This window comes from Drosophila bipectinata, chromosome 2R (genome assembly GCF_030179905.1).
Source record: "Drosophila bipectinata strain 14024-0381.07 chromosome 2R, DbipHiC1v2, whole genome shotgun sequence".
Taxonomy (NCBI): Eukaryota; Metazoa; Arthropoda; class Insecta; order Diptera; family Drosophilidae; genus Drosophila; species Drosophila bipectinata.
The window spans coordinates 10,627,323-10,647,179 of NC_091737.1; the positions used below are offsets into that span (position 1 = coordinate 10,627,323).

The following is a 19,857-nucleotide window of genomic DNA, read 5'->3' on the forward strand; positions in this document are numbered from 1 at the left end:
TTTGAGTAGAATTAAACCCAATAATACGGCATTCGACCCACTGTAGCTGGCTAAGGCATCTGTATGGGTGTAAAATCGCTGAGAACTTTGGTTTACAAAATGTAGAGGTTTTCGCTCTTTGAGAGAGTTAGTTTTCGGACCGAACCGGTAAGGCATGCACGAACCGGGTATGGATAACCGATAAGATAGCACGCGAAAAGTCCAATCAGAAAAGACCCCAAAGCCCAAGTCAAGTCGAATTCGACCATCAGATGGAGCAGACGTTTCCAGCTCCACCTACGCCACGATATCCCAAGAGTGTGTGTTGTGTCCATTTTCGTGAATCCCGAGGGCAAGAAAGGCCTGGATTAATGTAAATAAACCTTTTAAGAAACTCTTTTCAAAGAGTTGCCAAAATCAAAAAGCTCAGCGAAATATTTGTGCAAAAATACAAAAAGAACGAATCCAAAACGATCGCTAACTCTGCAAAAAGTTTAATTTGTGTTCTTGTTTTGATAAATATTACCTGTTATTTTCTGTTAATTTTTTTGTTTCTGTTTTTATGATATTGCTTTTATTAGTGCTAAAAACTGAAAACTAAAAACTGACAAGCAATTTGTGAAAACAAGTGAACTTGCCGATCATTTGGCATGTTCTACGCTAATTTATTGGCAAACATCCACGTCCGAGTGCGAAACTGAAAATTATTGCCTCTAAGCTCTGAAATCGCTTAGCAACATCAGCTAGCCGAGGTGCATTGGAAAAAGGTGAGCTCACTTATGCCAGACAGAATGAATTCCCTCCTAGGGTTCAGATTTTCTCAATAGAAAGAAAATAGAAGGAGATCTCCCCCTCCCTCTATTTGGATATTTTCTATGTGGATATTTTGTTTCACAGACGTTGGCCGTTTTTTTTTTGTTTTGTCTGTTTTTTATTATTATTATTTTTTTAGAGCAGCAGCCGCAGCGGCAGACAAAAATATTTCCACGTATAATTGCACATCTCAGACAATAACAAAAATTCTTGCATAGTTGTCAACAAAAGGCGATCGAAAGACTCAATAACAGCTCGGATTTCATGTGAGCCGATATTTATTTTTATTTGCTCGGCGAGACGGGACTGGGTACTGGGTACTGGGGACCTGGGACTTGGAACTCTTTGCTTTTTTCTTGTGCGGTTTGCTGTGTCTGCGAGTCGTCCAGAAGTCAGATTTGTATTCGAATCCCCCAGGCCAGTTTGGGGGCAGGGGGAGCAACAAAAACAGCCACGGCGTCCCGAATAAGCAAATAATAATTTCACGCGCGCGCGCGCTTTTCGACTTCACTTCACAGTCCTGCAGATTTCCTGTTTACTTTTGGACATTTTTTGCGGCTGTTAATGAGCCATCATGACTCGCTTCTAAGCGGCAAAAAAAAATATCAACAAAAATGGAAAATAAGGAACAGCAAATAGCCATCTCAAGTGCCGGCTTTTTTCGGCCAACGCTGCGTATGTGCAACGCGTGACTTCGAGCGCTGAGAAAATAAACAGATAATCGAAAAGCACTGGGATTTAAATTGGTTTTAAAATAGTTTAATTAAATTAACTCATTTTTAAGGCACTTTTTGATAAAATACTAACTTTATATATTATATAATTGAGTTTGTAGCTAATAAACATTTCCAGAAGGTAGGAGTCTGGGACTGGGATTTTTTCAATATTTCTTCCAAAATTATAGACAACTTTTAGACAAATTATAGTCTTGGATTTTTTTACACTTAATATTTATATCACAACCCCTTAAAAAAGGTTATCCCTTGCTAATGATAATATTATTATTTTATATCATATATCCGAATAAAATAACTCAACGACTGACAATAGAAAATCTCTAAAAGTTGAAGAAAAGAAGCAATATGAAATCGAAATTCTAGTCCATTTTTCTCTGTGTAGCCAAAAGCAATGGATCACAGCATCACATCGATATGGTCAGTGTTTGTCTGGTGGTGTGGGTGTGTTGGTCAGGCGAGCCTTCCCCCACGGCCAGCAACAACATCGATAACAACAACATAAGGGGCAGTCCAGCTGTCTGCCGGAGCGATGCTGGCTACTGCCAACTGATGAAATAGCTACTGCGGCTGTCCGTCGGTTTTGATTTGATTTGTTTGTTGGTTTATGTATATTTATTGAAAATTTACTGCTTGCATAACAAACAAGGCTTCTGCCGATTCTGCTTCTGGCTCTGCTTCTGCTGCTGCCTCTTCTGCTGCTGTCATATGCAAATGCGTAAGTGGGCGTTTTGGCCTGGGGGCGTGACCGCAGCCCAAGTGTCATTAATCTCGCGCCAAAAGCGACAGAGAGACAATCAGTTTACTTTGGCTGATGAGTTTGCCGAAAGGAATTTCCTGTTGTTTACCAAAAACTGACAAACTGTTTCCTTAGAAGCGCCTTCAATCTCGGCACAGCTTTATCCTCTACCCTCGGTATAATTTTTTTTTTTTGTTTGGGTTATAAATGAAACCAAATACGTTGACCTTTTTTTTTGTATTGGAACCGCTCCACAGTTATACAGCTGGGCGACCAAGGCGGGAGACCCACAGGGTTCCGCAGAACGGACAGCGCTAAAAATAGCTTCCAGAGCCGGGTCTCCGACATTCGCGATCGGTAACATATTGCGCAATCGGCCTGAATGGGGGCTTAAGTCGGTCGGTGACTGGATCGCCAGTTCAGCCAGCCGATCGTAGAACCCAGACTAATCCGCACTGGGAAAAATTTCAATCAAATTCCCAGATCCTTTTTCTTTGCATAACTTGTAATGCGATTTGGAGAGACTTTTTTAGGAAAAGACATAGTAGTGAGAAAATCATATGAAATTTCACACTTTCCAATTCAAAAATCTCTCCTTTATATAAATATTTTGTTTTTTGTTTTTGCAATTCTAATTGCAGAATAACAGAATTTGTTTGGAAACTTTATACATGTGTTTTCCAAAACGCTACCCCACTACTGGTAGCTGGATGTCTGGATATCTGATTGTTTGGATCAGTTTTCCTGCATCGTATTTGATAGGACATATAGCACGTGCTTGAGAGCATGCCTGGCTTATAACATGATACGCACTGTACTGCCTGGGAGACTTAATCTAATACGAAAATGTAACTAAAGGCGGAGCTGGTAGTTATGCACTGTGGAAAGCGGAATACCTGAGGGAACCGCAGTGAAATTTAGCACCACATTTGATGCAAGTTTTTTCGGCAGCTTGAGGTTGAAATTATGCACTTGTTGCTGAAGTGCAACAGCAGCAGCGGCAGTGGCAGTGGCAGCAGCAGTAGAAGACGCAGCATAAGATGCAATTCAATACAAACGAAAATGCGCAGGAAGAAAAAAAAAAACACAATTTGCGAAAATCCAGAATAAATGCCCAAAAACACAAAAACAGGTCTTTTGAAGAGGGGCGGCCAACGGTCAAACTGCATCTCCAAGAAGGCATTCGCTATAGCGACTATATATATATGTATTTACCCATATCTATATACCTGTATATGAGTATATAACCCAGACTGTCTGCTTCTGGTGTGTCTGTGTTTGTGGATATTGAGTTTGGCAATGCAGTTGCTAAGCTTGAGGAGAATGCATTTTATGCCTTGCCCCTGCTCTTGTTGTTGTTTTGTTGGTCGTTGTTGTTGGTCCGGCGCTCCTTGCATTTTTTCTGGCTGCTGCTCCTTTATGTTATTGCTGGTGTTGTTATTTTTGTTGTTGTTGTTGTTTATTGTGACTGTGCCCAAATGACATTTTTTTGTAAGCACTAAAAAAATTCGAAGCATTCAAAGCCCGAAAAACTTCCAAGTCCATTCCAGCAAATGCTGGCAAGCTCCCGCCGTCCAGGTAGCTAAGGAACTCCTTAACGGATCGTACAAGATCGGAACTGCAATCTGTGGCCTTATATCTAAAGATATTGCCAGGTGGAATTAACACTTTCACCACACTGAGAGTAATATATCAAAAAATAAAATATTATTAATCTAAACTGAATATTTCTTCAAACTAGTTAAATTACTTAAGTTTCAAATGAAAAGGATTCAAGTCTTTAAGTCCCTATTACTTTTAATACTTCTAAGGATTTCTAAAGATTTCAATAAAAATAAAGATAATATTCCCCAATATTTTCATTTCATAAATCAATTTCCAAAAAGCAGTCCTTCTTAAAGCTTAAAATAATATTTGTTTTCTATCGCTGAAAATCTTTTTAAAATATTTTTTATTCATTTTATTTTTTGATTTTTAATTTCTGTTTGTGCATTTAAGGAGTGGATATATGTATAGTGTGCTTTGGATCAGTCCGTTACATTTGTAGTAACTAAGTTATTTGCGATACCGTCTGCAAAGGTTATAAAAACCCATTGACTGCAGCCGGTCTAAAAATAGCCTCTCGGCAGGAATGCAGCTTGTTGCAGTTGCAACTGCGGCAGTTGCAGCTCCAATCGCCGGCTCCAAGGCAAGTGCGTGTGTTGTTGTGTGTGTGTTGTGGCTCCTTTTCATTTTTTGTGGGTCTGTGTGAGTGCAGACAGCGTCTGGCGGGCAACCGTCGCGCCGGCTGGACAGGTGGACGAGTGGACCGACTACCGCCGGATGCAGAGACGGCGACTGGCCGCCATATAAAATGTGGCAACGCGTGTTAACGCTGTATTTATTTACCTTTCTGTTGGCCAGGCCAGGGGACATGAACCCGTGAACGCAGTAGGTCATTAATTGCCATCCAGTATTTGCATTCCCACAGCAGAGTTGCTGCACCAGCTGAACACTCGATAATGACTGCAACTGCAAACTGAAGTGGGCTAATTGAATAGGGTAACAGAGGCAGGATCCAAAGAACAGGCCACAAGCCCCACCCAAAGTCGTCATCTCTTGGTCGACTCAAGGACGTTGCCAAATTAGGATACTCGAGCCAAGTCACACTCCAGTCACGTTCCATGCGGCAATTGTTGCATGTCTGGATCGGCCGAGTCGTTCTGTGCTCTTCTGGCCTGCTCTTTTCTGTTCCGTCTGCATATGTCTCGTATCTTGAGCACGTCCTTAGTGTCATGACGATGACACTGACAACAGGCCATAGCCAAAGTCTCAGCCAAAAAAACAACAAATTCCAAACTAGCGCGCCAAACAAACTGCAAGTCACAAACGGGCAAACTGGCAAACAAACAAATAAACAGATAGACAGTCAACGAGGTGGGAATGGGTAGGGTAGGGTAGGGTTTGGGGATGGCAGACAGAGACCCAAAGCCAGACTGCATAATGTGCAAAATGCGCCAAACCTACAACACACAACACCACGAGAGCAACAGCAACAGCAACAGGTTCTTTATTTTTAGTAGTCGCATTTTGAAAACCGCCTGCTCAATGTCAACTCAACGTTTGAGACTTAATTGTTGCCTCTTTGGCGTCGTTCTTGCACAAAACATTCTTTGTGCTTGACTGGCTGTTCTTGTTGCCGGTTGCTTCTAGCTGCTTGCTGGTTGTTGCATCATGTTGCTGGCTGGCTGGCTGGCTGCCTCACTGCCACTCCATTCGAGTGGCTCCCATCTAAAAGACCTTTTGGATGGGTTGCGTTCTTGTCTAATTGAAATCATCCTTTGCAGCCTTTTTAGCCAGTGTTTGCCCTCTATCTCTAACGTTTGGTATATCCCTTTCTTTGCTTATCCACAGAGCCATCGCCTTGTCATGCCTCATCATCATCAAACGAACAGCCAGAACAATTTGACATTTCTAAAATCGAATTACAAATTCAAGCGCAGAGACATGCCGGCGATCCGCGCACTTCCTGCCACAAAAGCGGAAGCGCGTACACCAAACCAATTAGCGGCAACAATGTCAAAGACGTCAGCAGCAGTAGCAACATCAGAAACATCAGACACATCTGAAGCGGCAACAGCAACAGCAACAAAACAACTGCCGTCAGCTATCAACAGCGAATGTAGAACAATTCTAAGTTTATTTATAGTAATCACATGGAACTTTTTGCAAGAATCTCTGGTGGCCAATTGCTGGTGGTTGTGGCTCATTGAGGATGACGATCAATATGGCCGTGACGTCAATGGGGGACAAGATTGCTCAGACGAGGTGTCAATGGCACGTGAACACCAACAAAAAAACCAGAACCAACAGCAGCAACATCGGCATCGGCATCGGCAGGAGCAACACCAGCCATGCCAGAAGCAATACAAACACGAACACTCATCAAGTTCTAGTCCAATGAAGAGCATGCGCTGCACGACAACAGTAGCAGTAGCAGGAGCAACACCAGCAGCAGCAACACCATCAGCAACAGCAGCAAACACAGTAGCAACATCAGTGCGCCCAGCAGCAACATCAACTTCTGGCCATCAGTCGCAGTCGCTAGTTGGACAGCCATTGATGGCTCTGTTAATTGGATTGCTGCTACTGAATATGCGCCTGGTGTCGGGTAAGTACTGCATTAAATAGTAGATGCATCTGTCAGATACATTACACTAGATAGATTCGTTTTAAAATTCAAGACATTAGATTGCAACATCTAATTGAAATGGCTTTTTTATTTCTTGAGAAGTATAATGCTTTTCTAAAAATATTAAAAGACTAGATTTAATAAAAACTTCCTTAAATTTCTTTCGGTGCATCTGAAAGTGGCGCCTTGCATTCAGCTTGCATATAAATTTTGATTCCAGTTCATTCGCCTCGTCTTGATTGAATGATAAATGTGTCACATTATATTCAAATATGACGCAATTTCTCACAGCAGTGCCCCTTGTTTGTTTATCCGGCATATCCCCAATCTGTCGAGGCCTGCCAAATCGATTTGATCTCAAGTCAACAGATCAAAATAAGAATATAAAAAAATCTGTGAAAAAAGCGCGAATCTTGAATTTTTTGCAATCTGGTCGCGCGAATTCGATTAGCAGCCGGCACATTTCGCATTCCTTCCGAAACTAAAAAGTAAACAAAAATATTTGTTTTGGTTATTTAAATACCTGAATGAAAGATGATATTTATGAAAAGGGTTGACTTCTGCGTTGCAGGACAACTCCTATAGATTGTTTTGAATTTTATTAAAGACTCTGTTAAACTAAAGCTTCCATGAACTAAACTATATTCCAGCTGGCACCTGCTGGCAAACACACCTGGGAAACGGCAAGTGCAGCCAAATCTTTTCCACCAACATGTCGAGGTCGGAGTGCTGCGGCACCAGGCAGGGATTCTCCTACACGGATCGCGAGCTGAGCAGCGTGGAGTACTTCTTTGCCACGGCCATTGGCGGGGGTGTCGAGTGTGCACCCTGCATGGGTGAGTTTTTTGGCAACCAAAGGCCAAATAAATAATCCTAATACTGCGCCGTTTTCAGAGAGCTGCAAGGGCTTCGAGTGTGGGCCAAATAGAAAGTGTGTGAAGCGCAAGGGGCGGCCCAAGTGCGTTTGTGCCCCGGAATGCGGGGCAGCGTTGCGTCGCAAGCAGCAGCAACAGCAGTGGCAACAGCCCCGCGAATCACGTAGTCTAAGTAGTGAAATTTCCAGCATAAATTTAGGTTTAGATGGCGATAAACGCCAACGTGGCATTAGTAGCAGCAGCAGCAGTGGCAGTGGTAGTGGCATAGCTGATAACCAAAGAATTCAGATGCAGCACGGGAATGGGAATCATCATAAGAAGGCATTGGGCGAAACGAAGCACCGGAGACTGTTGATCATAGACAGCAGCAATTTGCGAGTTCAGCCCACAAGCCCAAACGGTCGATTTAGTGGCACAGGCGGAGGCGGAGGCGGACTCGGAGACGGACTTAGAGACAGAGGCGTCGGTGTCGGCGGTGGCCGTGTGGAAATGAGGGGCTATGAGAGGCGCGGACTGAGAAACAGGCCGAGAAACAGCCATGGCAAACACTCGACAAGATCAATGACGACAGGAGCCAATGACAAGACGCCTGCGCAGGCGACAGACCCAATCTTGGCTCCAGTTCCAGCCTCAGAGTCAGAGTCAGCCACAGCTACAGCTCAGTTAAAGACTTCGTCTCAGTCTCCGTCTAGACGCAAGTTGGCAAATGCTAATGAACCCGCCAACGACATCAATAGACAGCAACAGCAGCAACAACAGTCGGATAATGCCAGATTCAGACACCAGCATGCCAGACGAATTGTAAATGCTCCACATTCACATTCACAATCACCATCGCATTCACATCCAAGTTCACATCGGAACAATGGTCATCGGCATAAACACCGCCAACAGCTCAAGGATCGCCCCAACGATGCAACATCATCTGCAACGGCAGCAGCAGCAGCAGCAACAGCAGCTGCCTCTGCGGTAAATACCACACTGTCTGGTCATTTGTATCTGCAACACGGAAGCAAAAACACTGCGTCATCGGACTTTGCTAATGCCGATGACTTGGCTTTTCTGGGCGGAATTTACGAGCCAGTGTTGATGGTGAGTTTTCAATAGCATTCAAATATTGCATACTCCTTGGGGCAGCTAGCTAACTTTGGATGGGCTTCCATTCCAGCACCAACAGCAACAACAGCAGCTACACTCGAATCCGGTTTGTGGCTCCGACGGACGCACCTACAACACCGAGTGCCAGCTGCGCAAGCGCGCCTGCCGCACCAACAACGCCCAACTGGAGGTCGCCTATCGAGGCAATTGCAAGAGTAAGTCTACAAAAATGCACAGAAATCCAGCCCAAGGATTTGAAACATTAGGTTGATTTTAAAATAGATTATATTTAGAGGAAGAATCTTAGGAATTCCAACTCCAAAACCATAAACGATGCCAGAGAAGTTGCACAGTCAGTGGCAATTGGAGTGGACGTTGGAATGGGTGGCTCGCGTGCCAAAACGCAGCAGCGCCACAATTAGATTAGATGACAAATTATTGCACATTTCAATTACGGCCAACAACTTGTCGCCAGTGGTGAAATCAACTGGCCAGACAACCGAGTCTCAGAAGGAGACCATACCCCAGACCAGGGTATGGGGCAGAAAGTCTCCTCCTCGATCGAAGCGCAGAGCAGAGGGGCGGATAGAAATGTTGTGTAATAATTTAATGATACAGGAAGCACTCGCAAACATGCTCAAATGATCAATAAAAACGGCGCACAAGAACGATGAGCCGAGAAGCCAAAGAACTTGTTGGATTAGCCGCAAGCACACAGCATTCAGAAACTCAGAAACGGCTACTGCAACTTGCAACTGGCTACCTGCAACCTGCAACACAACTAACCGGCAATGGCAGAGGCAGCAACAACAATCTAATGTTGGCGCGTGCCGATATCGAATGGAATGCCCAATCGGCTATGCCGATGGGGATTCTGATGCCGATGCTAATGTCGATCTCGATCGCCACACGGCATCCACTCGATCGCATTCAATAACACACGCCGTTGCGGGCAAAATAAAAATGATTGCAATATTTCGCGAGTGTCACAGTTGGCGCCAAGGCGTTGCGCGTTTTCGCATCAACTGGCCCGGGCATGTCCCCATGATAAATTTCGACAGTTTATTGCCAGCCATATAAGCGCATACATCCGTGAATACGGGTCTAATCATAGAAATTGGCCAACAGCATATTTATAGGCACAATCAGTCTGCAACAAAGAGCATATGCTAGAGACAATGTTGCAAGGTGCCACCTGCCTTTTTTGAAATAATAATATAATTTCCATTTATTTTGTTGCAGCAACCTGCAATGGAGTGCAGTGCCTGAATGGCTTGACCTGTGTGGAGGACCAAAACATGACTCCGCATTGCATCGCCTGCCAAATCGAGTGTCCCGAGGACGACCTGGATGACGACAACTACGATGCCAAGCAGGCCGTTTGCGGTGTGGATGGGCAGACATATAGGAGCGTTTGTGATATAAATCGGATGATTTGCAAAATTGGACGTTCCATTGCCGTGGCATATCCGGGACCCTGTCGAGGTGTGTATTTATGCTCATATGAATATTCGTATGTTATTTTGGCAACAGCCAGTCTGGGAAAATCAATCAAATTAATTGGTATGGAAAGGCTTGTTGCAGTCGGCAAATTGTTGCCTGCAATTGCACTGAAATAGTAGTTGTTGCTGCAAGTTGGGTAGCGGCTGTGCAAATTTAACAACAATCAACAAAGAACCGCAATTTTGCATTTGATTGACTCGACTGAGGTTTCCAGCCTGCCAGCCAGCCAGCCAGCCGGCCCAGCAAGCCAAGTTAAGGCGAATTGAATCGAATAGCGTCACAGCCACAAGTGGTTGTTGCTGTTGGCTGTTGATACACTGCAACATAGGTGATATCCCATGCCAAGAACTATTTATATTTTATTTTAAAAATCATGTAGCTTTTCTTAAAGTGTAGCATGTCGTTTTGCTGTCTGCAGCCTGGCCATATCAAGTTGCTTGGTGTCTCGGTGTTTGACTGAAATTGCTACATTTGCTTATACGGCTCCGTGATTGCCAGCAATTTGATTAGCCCGTTGCTGTTGCTGTTGCTGTTGGTGGTGCGGCTGCTGCTCCACTTTGGCTAGCTGCTCATCCATCCACAATTACAGCAAACACTCGCGACGTCGGCATCATTCATGCTTATTAATTTTGTGGTCGCCATCCGATTGATCGGCTCCGATTTCCAATTAATTATAATGCCCCTCATCGGCCCACGTTGGATGCGATGCCGGGCCGGGCCAGGCCATGGTAGCAACATCTTGGTGGCAATAATTTGCACATACATGCCCCCTCGAGGGCGTGGAGGGCGTTCCGCTGTCGCACCAAATCCGGAGACGAACTCGAGAACGCCGTAAAGACCATGTGCTGAAAACTAGTTTAGTGTGCCAAAGGGGGGAGGGGGGCCCGGTGGACTGCAATTGCCTGTTAATTGCAGTCTTTTGCCACAAATTGCAGCGTGCAGTTAATGCGAAAACAAAAGCCGGCCATCCAGAAGTTGTTGCAGCTGCTGTTGACAAAATTCCCCATATTGGCCAGTCTGTGCTGGCCGGCACTGTTATTATTTATCAATAATGTATCCTCCAGTTGGCCCAAATTTGCATGATAGACCCCAGGACTATGGAATATATAACGTGTAGCCTATTCAAGAGTTAAGAGGCCTTCGAATATCCATAACTTATAGGGTAGGAACTTCCGGTCTAGAAATCTTAAAATTGAAAGGGAATATCCTTGTTGTACATTCATGGATAGCTTATTCATCAGAACTCTGGAGTAATCTCTCTTAACGGTAGCCGGATTCTAAAGTTAATTAAGATCATTAGCTATTATTCACTTTTGCTTTTAGCCAAGCCACGCAACTGGCTAGCCCCTTCCCGATAACCAAAGTGGAGAAAATATGAAGTGTGCGTGCGTCTGCGCAGTTTGTTGATCTCCTGACCAGGCCCGATCCCTAAGCCTCCTGGACTCCTTCCTGCTGCTTAATGTGCGTCTGTTACTCGTTATGTTACCTGGATCGTCTGGCGATAAGATAATGCTAACGTGCGCCTGTGTTGGTTGCTTTCTGACCATTTTATCTTCATGGTTAGTAAGTTTATGGTTCTCGGGCATTTGTTTGTTTGTCTGCTTTCACATAAATATGCTTTTTTTTCGCTGTTGTCTGGCCCGATCTCCGGGTAAATGGGGTGGAGGGGGGGGCAGGAAGGTAGATTCGGTTTGGAGCTCCGGCACAAGCCACGAAAAGTTGCCGTTGGCCCCAAGAAATATGACTACACGTACAAACCATTAAAACGCCATTTTCGCAACGGCGACGCAGGTTCTGTGATTGCAACTGCCAGGAGTGGAGTGTACAATACAGCCCCGTCCGGTCTGGTGTCTGGGGTGTCCGGGTGTCCGGCTGTCTGGATGTCTGGCTGTCTCTCTGTCCAGTCGTCCCCCTCGTCCAGCTGTCCACGTCGTCGCAACGTCACTTTTGTCTGGTCAAGCGTCTGGCTCTTCTTCCTCTCGGCTGCTCTGTAGTTTACGATCGTATTAAAATCACCTTAAACAACACGCAATGCCAAACTGGCCACACAGAGAGAAAAATTGTATTAGAAATTATAAACATTATTAGGCAGATTCTTGAGGAATCTGCAATAATCATTAATATTTGATAATCTATTCAATTTCTTTTCCTAAAACCAATCAAAAAACCAAGATTTGTTACCAACATTTTTCTTTGTATGGAATTGGCTTGAATGGGAACGCACGAACACGCGGCCAGCATTGAAACTGGGATATATACATATATATGACCCGCAACGCATCCCTATATATGCATGTACTACCCATCCCATGCCACACAATGTTGCAATAAGTTCCGCCAACAGCCGCCGGCGTTGATTAAACCACGTCGACATAACAAATTGTAGTTGGCTCCCCCTGTGACGGCATTATCAGCCATAACCACCGATGCTGCTGGAGCTGTAGCTCCCGCTCTGGCGGCCACTGCCACATCCATCACAATCAACAAGTTGGGGGGGGGGTATGGGACGACGGAGGGCATGGGCATAAGCGGGAGACGGCGAAGGAGGAGGAGGAGGCAAGGCCTCGCACAAAGGACGTATCTGCCTAAAGCTAAATTGGCAGTTGAAATTAATAAACTTTAACTGTTACGAATTGCTAGACGGCGGACTTTTACGCACCGTCTGGTGTAGAGATGCAGATGCAGACACCCAGACAGCCGCGGTCTCCCTTGGCATCCTCGCTACCACCTCCTTCGCCAGTGCCAGCGCCAGCTCCTCCATCTCCACACCTTCCATGAGCAATTGCGATCAACAATGCCCGGGGGCTCTCGCAACAATGTTGCCAAGTCGCAGATCATGTTGACGATAAACACATATATTGGCCGGCGTTTGCGGCTGCGCACCGCTTGGGTGCTCCATCCATCGTTTCACCATTCCACCACTCCACCGCTCCACTGCAAAACGGTTCCAACCTTGACTGGTTGCATATTGGCCCGGCCCGAAGATGCTACTCGTCTTGCGCATGCGCCGCGCACTTTGCTGAAGCAAAATTGCAGGGGAAGGGTCTGCGTCTTTGACTTCAAGCTGCACAGAAAAAAAAACTTATAGTTATAAATAAAGTTACGTATTTGGTAGTACTATTCTCAAGATAAACTAGTGGTTTTCATTAGAGTTTTATTGGAAAACCAATACTTTATTTCCTTTATAAAGTAACTCTATTTTTCTCAGTGTATTAGTGTATTAGTCTCGGTCTGTCTGCACCATTGCCTGTGGTGTGAATAATGTGTCAGTTTGCAAAATTGCAGTTTGTGCAGTTTCAGACGAGAGGCCAGAGCTCAAGTCAATGATCCATTGGGTAGCTTAACCTCGCATATCCTTCGGCTCAATTATGATAACTGTCATCGTAACAATTCGAAAGTTGTAAGGCTTTAAGATGAATTTTTAAATAGTGACTGCTTAGAACTCAAGCTGAGAAAGTTTACCGGCGCAGGTTACTGTTCCGTAATCACGGCAGCACCTGCGAAGTTCCCATGTGGGGTGGAACATTTTCCTGGGAGTGCAGAGGCCGTTAAACCGAAACTGCCGGACGTAAAATAAAAGCTGAAACTTAACCACAGGCAGCCGTCATTAATTCGCTTGCATCGTAAACTTTATATTGCAGCCGGACGAGTTAGTTGTGCGGACATCAAGTGTGGACCGAAGGATACCTGCCTGGTGGACTTCCAGACACGGATGCCGCGGTGCGTGTCCTGTCGCTACAAGTGCCCCAGAAAACACCAGCGACCGGTGAGTATACATATATATAATTGCATAATCCGTCAATCATTAATCCAATTTGACTTTGCAGACCCAAAAAATATGTGGTCACAATAACCACACATACAACTCGTGGTGCGAGATGCATCAGCACTCCTGCGAATCCCGATACTTCATCGGTGTCAAGTCCTCAGGCAGCTGTTAGGAGGGATATATTTTAAACATATATGTAGCATGCATATGTAGTCCGGGGCGCGCAACATGTAGTCGTGTTCTTCCGTAGTTCCAACATCCAAAGATTCTCGTTGTGCTGTAATCGGTGGATGGGCCTTTGGCTGTTGAGAATCGACAACCTAAGGCCACATTGGCAATATTGGATACATTTTACATATGGCAAAGTATTATCAACCATACAACATAACGTATTGCAGCAAACTCTTATCCAGCGCATCTATCGCAAGAGAAACCACATATCTTAAGAGGCTTTTGAATTTAAAATTATCATAGGCTACACGATAATTAATTTAAACAATCGGTTTGTATGCGCATTTCGTTCGCATTTAGTTTAGACACACCTATACGCGACGTCATATTTATTTAACATAATCTCTACTCTGTATTCTGACGTTCATAAGCGAAGCTAAATTAATTAATTGACTGATAGCTTAACCTTATAGCAAGATTTTTAATTAATATATATATTATATACATAGAGTCTTAATGTATATATACACTTACAATTATAAACACACACACACTTATGAATATGTTTGAGTAATTGTTAATTAAATGTGTTTCCAACTTAATTTCAAAGTTTGTCTTTTAATCATTTGAATAGGAAGTCGATACCTTAATTGCTATCGTCGGACTGATCGAAAATATCATTGGCGCGCTGGTACCGTTCCTGGGTGATCTTGAGGTTGGCCAACTTGCGTTTGTCCATAGGTCTGGAATGGACGGGATCGGTATTTCCCAAGCCACTGGTTCCCTCGTTGGCAACCACGTTGATCTGTTGAGACACAAATATTTCAAAAGTCCTTTTAGTTTATAAAACTATAGCTTACCGGTTCCAAGAGTCCTGCACTTGCATTAGTCTTGCCCAAGGTATTACCCTTTTGCCAGCCCATTTTGCTTAGCATCTTAAAGCCCTTATTGGAGTTGCCAATTTCACTAAAATAGACAAACAATTTAATGACTGATAGAAAGAATACGTGGTTTGTAATCTTACGTATTGACACAAGCCACTTCAGTCTTCTCCTTGTCGGTGCTACTGCCAACATTCACCCTTCTTGTGGCAGCTCTATCGTTATAATTCGAGTTGGACTGACCATTGCCCCCACCATCCACAAATTCTACGAGTTTTTAAATCAGATATTAGTTTTTATTAAAATTTCTGTATCTATGTAGTACTCACTTTCATTTTCCAATCCATACTTGCGCTGCAGTTTCTTCAGCTGTTCCTTGTGCGAAAGAGCAGTTCCAGTTGAAGCAATAGCAGTTGCCGTTGCCGGAGCATTAGTTTCAATCAGCAAGCCCGGCTCACACTGACCACAGGTGCTGTTGCCCTCGTGGACGTGACACAACAACTTGGTCTGGCCAATGCTTATCACACTCCCGTGCACCAAATCCATCGGAGAACTGGACATTTTTGATCCGTTGAGAATGGTACCGTTGCGAGAGCCCACGTCGTGGATCTTGTAGATGCACAGTTTTGTCTCGTAGTGGAACTTCAGATGGCACTTGCTAACGTTCACATCCGGAATTATAACATCATGGGAGCCCTCACGGCCTAAGGTGCCACCCTTGTAGGTAATCAAGTGCAGACTCCCCACTTTAAGGCCCTCCAAACTGGTCTCCTGAACAACAATGCGCAGCATGGGTGGATACTTTTTGGCGATGTCTGCAAGCAAAGACCAGAAGTAGTTTGAAATTCAAGGTATTCTATAAAAGCACCGCGATAAAAAGGCGGATCTCTAAAACCACCTTGGAAGCGTCCAGCGGACTTGAAGATAGGCACACTGCTGTCTTCGGTGTCGCTATTGCTGCTGCTACTATCCGATTCGGAATCGGAGCTTGAGTCAGAGGACTGCGACAGCTCTCCTTCTTCAGCATCATCCTTTTTCTCGCCCTGGCTGGTCCTGTCGTCATCGACATCCTTGTGACGTGATTTGGATTTGTGCCTCTTCTCCTTTTTGCTCTTTTTCTTGCCGTGTTTTTTGCTCTTCTTTTTCCGTTTCGCCTTTCGCTTGGATTTCTCAGCCCGATCCTTGGCCTTCTGCTTCTCGGACTTGATCTTCTGCAGGGTGTCCTGGTCGGTAATGACGCCGCCTTGCTCGTCGAACTGCACCTCGAAGTCCTCCTCGTTCTCCGCCATGGCCGCCGCCTCGTTAGCCTGCAACCAAGTGAAGAAAAGAAATCCGCGTTTTTATCGCACATTCTGGGCCTCGTTGCTTACCTAATGCATTGCTACGCATTCGGTCTATGCTGAGTTTGTGAAAATCAGCTAAAAGTCTACTATAGGCACAGGTGTTCGCTTGCTGCGCCCCAGAGAGGAGAAGAACGTTGTGATTAATCATCAGGTGGAATCGCTAGCGATCGATCCGGTCGGCCATACACCCACTCACCTGCACCTGGGCCTGCGAATGGAACTCAAACGAGTCCTTGGCATGGTCATAGCTGTAGTAACATCCCGTATTTCCATCGTAGTAAAGGCCGTATTCCTGGGTGATGAAGAGAGGGAAAGGATAGAGAGAATTAAGCTAACAATTCGTGGCATTGATGCAGGTTCGCTGGCGGCGATAACCCCTGAATGTCATTCGCTGCACCGCGATGCACCGCCTTCTTGCCGGAATAGAATGAAGCGTCATAAAGATTACGTCCGGGTTTATTGCTTATTTACCGCGTTATAGTAGTACCCCGTCTTGGGATCGTAGTACATGCCCGAGGTGGGCTCATAGACGAAGTTGTTTAGATTCTCGGCATGCTTCGCCGCCTGGCGCATCTCATCCACAAAGCTGAACGCATCTGTTGCCGATACTGGAAATGAAAATTAATTTTGGAAACTTTTTTCTAAACACATGATTGAGATTTTAATTCTACAAAAACACTGATTATTTTCAGCAATAAATACTGATTATAATATTATTACTTTCAAACACAAATCAGGTCAGACACATTAGATTTTTGTAAGGAAATGAGTTCACGACAATCCAGATAGTTGTGGGGCTCGTTTTGGTTTCTTCCCAAAATTGTAACTCTATCTCCCACTATTTTGCAAGCCCCTTATAGGGATTACTGGAAAGAATTATTTTGATAACGATTGCATTCTTGTATTTCGCTGACTTTCATTTCCGCGGATTTCGGACCTGGTCAACTTATCATTTTTCGACTTGAGTACCATAAATCATGGATCATGTCCGCCCACTTGTGCAAGCCTTACGTTGCAGTGGGCTTGCCGTACTATATTCCAGGGGTCTTCTAGGGGCAGTGGCGTTAGCCTATGTGACATTCCGGCGCTAATCTCGAGCACTAGCGGGCTCGGATGTTTGACGCACGCTTTATAATGCGACCTGGGACCCCAATGATAGAACTGTGGGTGGGCCAGGTATGCTAGATTCGCTCCTTAGGCCTTATCGTCGCTATGACAGCTGTTAGCTTGCTTAGTGGGGCTCAAATGGACAGGTGGATGGTTTATGACTTCAATTGCCTTTCAATAACATAGAGTCTTACAAAAAATATAAGAACGAAAGTGTTGTGCAATATCTGCACACCTATTTTTTCACAATCATGAGTAGAAACAAATATTTGAAAAACTGAAAGTCATTAAAAATTCCACAGAATTCATTAGTATTAAGTTTAAAAATAATCTACAATTATCTGTTAAATTTGACATTGTTATTCGGCCGCGTCCCAGCATCCCAATCTACAACTAGTGTCGATTATGTCGCCATACTCATTAATCTGTAGGGTGCCAAATCTGGAGCTATTGCCAGCAATTGACGATCCAAGCGATTAGCATATAGCGCAGTTGTGTTCGTAGTCCCAGAATCAGCAAATCAGCTACTTAGGTGTTTTTTTCGGTTTTAATTTGCTACGCAGCGGACGGATTGCAGTGGCAACAGTTGTTTCTACGTTTGGCGAACTGCATCGAATCGCCTCCAGCGGCTCTTATCAGGCCTGTTTAGTGTCGTCGCCGTGGACTGGCAGCAAGGCGCCTGGTTAGTCGTTACTCATCGTTCAAAGCAAGCGGTTACAACTAAGACAGTCAAGCAGTTTAGCCGAACAAAATGCTGGACGCGGAGGTGCGAGAACTTATGCAAGCCTTTGTGCTTAGCGATTACCAGGTGCAGGAGGTGTACAGCCGTTTCTGCCTGGAGGTGGCGCGAGGACTAAAGCGATCCACTCATCCCCAAGCCAACGTTAAGTGTTTCCCAACCTATGTCCAGGACCTGCCAACGGGCGATGAGATTGGCAAGTACCTAGCCCTCGATCTTGGCGGCACCAACTTCCGGGTGCTGTTGGTGTCGTTAAAAGGTCACCATGACGCCTCGGTCGAATCGCAGATCTACGCCGTGCCCAAGGATCTGATGGTGGGATCTGGCGTGGACCTCTTCGATCACATTGCCGACTGCCTTGCGAAATTCGTGGAAAAGCACGACATGAAGACGGCTTACCTACCCCTGGGCTTCACTTTCTCGTTCCCCTGCGTGCAGGTGGGCTTGAAAGAGGGCATACTGGTGCGCTGGACCAAGGGTTTCGACTGTGCCGGATGCGAGGGCGAAGATGTGGGTCGCATGCTACATGAGGCCATCCAGCGACGAGGAGATGCCGACATCGCTGTGGTAGCCATCCTCAACGATACCACAGGTACTCTCATGTCCTGTGCCCATCGCAATCCCGACTGTCGGGTGGGCGTCATCGTGGGCACTGGATGCAATGCCTGCTACGTGGAAGAAGTGGAGAACGTGGACCTCCTCCATCCCGATTTTAAGAGGACGAAAAAACAGGTTATAGTTAATGCCGAGTGGGGAGCTTTTGGTGAAGGTGGCCAGTTGGACTTTGTGCGCACGGAATACGATCGCGAAGTGGACGAGAAATCCATTAATCGGTCGCAGCAGCTGTTTGAGAAAATGACTGCCGGCATGTACTTGGGAAACCTGGTGCGCCTCGTCTTACTGCGGGCCCTCGAGCGCAAGCTAATCTTCAGGCAAAGCAGCCGGCGGCCGGAGTTCGCCACAGTCCTCCAAAAGAATCAGGAGGTCTTTGAGACCCGCTACATATCCGAGATCGAGGACGACTCTTTCCCAGAGTTTTCCAGCACAAGGAGCATCGTCAAGAAGCTATTCGGTATCGAAAAGGCCTCCGTGGAGGACTGCCAAACACTGAAGTACATCTGCGAGTGCGTAGCCAAAAGGGCAGCTACCCTGGTGGCTATTGGAGTAAGTGGACTAATAAACAGAACCTCTAACAAGAGCGTGGTGGTCGGCATGGATGGCTCCGTATACAGATATCATCCCAAGTTCGATGCCTACATGAGGGAAGTCCTGGTGAAGTTGGTGAAGTCGGACAAGGCGTGGGACATAATGCTATCGGAGGATGGGTCTGGACGCGGTGCAGCACTGGTAGCCGCTGTGGCCAGCAAAACCAAGTAGTCACTACTTAATAGTAAATTAGAGATTTTGAATATTAAAGCGCTTGACTTACACTCTTCGTTCTTTTCCTTCAAATCATCCTTGTCATCTTTAGACTTCTCTGTAGAGCAGTGGTCCGGGTTTTCCGATTCAGCGGTATCACTGGCCTGGTCGCGGACATTCTTCGTCTCCTGACTCAGCTGCAATTGTGGATAATGGTCAAACAAGATCTGGGACGCCTGTTGAGCTCGCTTACAAAGTGTCGCAGTTTTTGTTTATAAGCCGCCAATTTGATGTCATATTTGCGTATGATGCCGTGTAGCTTTTCTATGTACTGACGAAGTTGCTGTTCATCACAAGAATCCAAGTCCTGCTGCTTTTTCAGCTCGATGAAATCGTGTTCGCTGGAGGCCTCAGACGCCTCCTCTTCAACAGCGGACCCCGACATTGTTTATTAAATATCTTATTTTCGTAAATTGAAGATAAGGATGGCACAGATGTAACGACTTAAAATCAATCGATTGTATTTATCGATAAGTGGCGCCAGGGCTGAAATGTGAATTTTCTGCTACATCCAAA

The 19,857-nt window shown here is 45.2% G+C and overlaps 3 protein-coding genes across 10 annotated transcripts; 2 read left to right on the forward strand and 1 right to left on the reverse strand.

Annotated features, from left to right (window-relative positions):
• Positions 1-228: 228 nt before the first annotated feature.
• Fs (Follistatin) lies at positions 229-14,454 on the forward strand. Of its 4 annotated transcripts, none has more exons than XM_070279095.1 (9): positions 229-352; positions 561-746; positions 5,659-6,415; positions 7,087-7,272; positions 7,331-8,403; positions 8,480-8,624; positions 9,652-9,894; positions 13,554-13,678; positions 13,740-14,454. In XM_070279095.1, exons 3-9 carry the CDS (start codon positions 5,674-5,676, stop codon positions 13,851-13,853), a joined length of 2,628 nt encoding a protein of 875 aa, XP_070135196.1. In that variant the 5' UTR covers positions 229-352; positions 561-746; positions 5,659-5,673; the 3' UTR covers positions 13,854-14,454. The 4 variants fall into 4 exon arrangements, with proteins under 4 accessions (XP_070135196.1, XP_070135197.1, XP_070135198.1 ...); XM_070279096.1 differs by having other exon boundaries at positions 240-297; XM_070279097.1 differs by lacking the exon at positions 561-746 and having other exon boundaries at positions 244-352.
• Positions 14,314-19,801, reverse strand: LOC108133145 (angiogenic factor with G patch and FHA domains 1). 5 transcript variants are annotated; one of them, XM_070279101.1, is made up of 9 exons: positions 19,535-19,801; positions 19,352-19,478; positions 16,548-16,684; positions 16,273-16,368; positions 16,104-16,185; positions 15,063-15,548; positions 14,877-15,000; positions 14,713-14,818; positions 14,314-14,657 (listed from the first exon to the last, which is right to left on the reverse strand). In XM_070279101.1, exons 1-9 carry the CDS (start codon positions 19,724-19,726, stop codon positions 14,499-14,501), a joined length of 1,509 nt encoding a protein of 502 aa, XP_070135202.1. In that variant the 5' UTR covers positions 19,727-19,801; the 3' UTR covers positions 14,314-14,498. The 5 variants fall into 5 exon arrangements, with proteins under 5 accessions (XP_070135202.1, XP_017108428.2, XP_070135201.1 ...); XM_017252939.3 differs by lacking the exon at positions 16,104-16,185 and adding an exon at positions 15,632-16,040 and having other exon boundaries at positions 19,535-19,799; XM_070279100.1 differs by lacking the exons at positions 16,104-16,185; positions 19,352-19,478; positions 19,535-19,801 and adding exons at positions 15,632-16,040; positions 17,601-17,721.
• Hex-C (Hexokinase C) lies at positions 17,842-19,352 on the forward strand. The gene has a single exon (XM_017252942.3). It carries the CDS (start codon positions 17,935-17,937, stop codon positions 19,297-19,299), a length of 1,365 nt encoding a protein of 454 aa, XP_017108431.2. The 5' UTR covers positions 17,842-17,934; the 3' UTR covers positions 19,300-19,352.
• Positions 19,802-19,857: the final 56 nt, after the last annotated feature.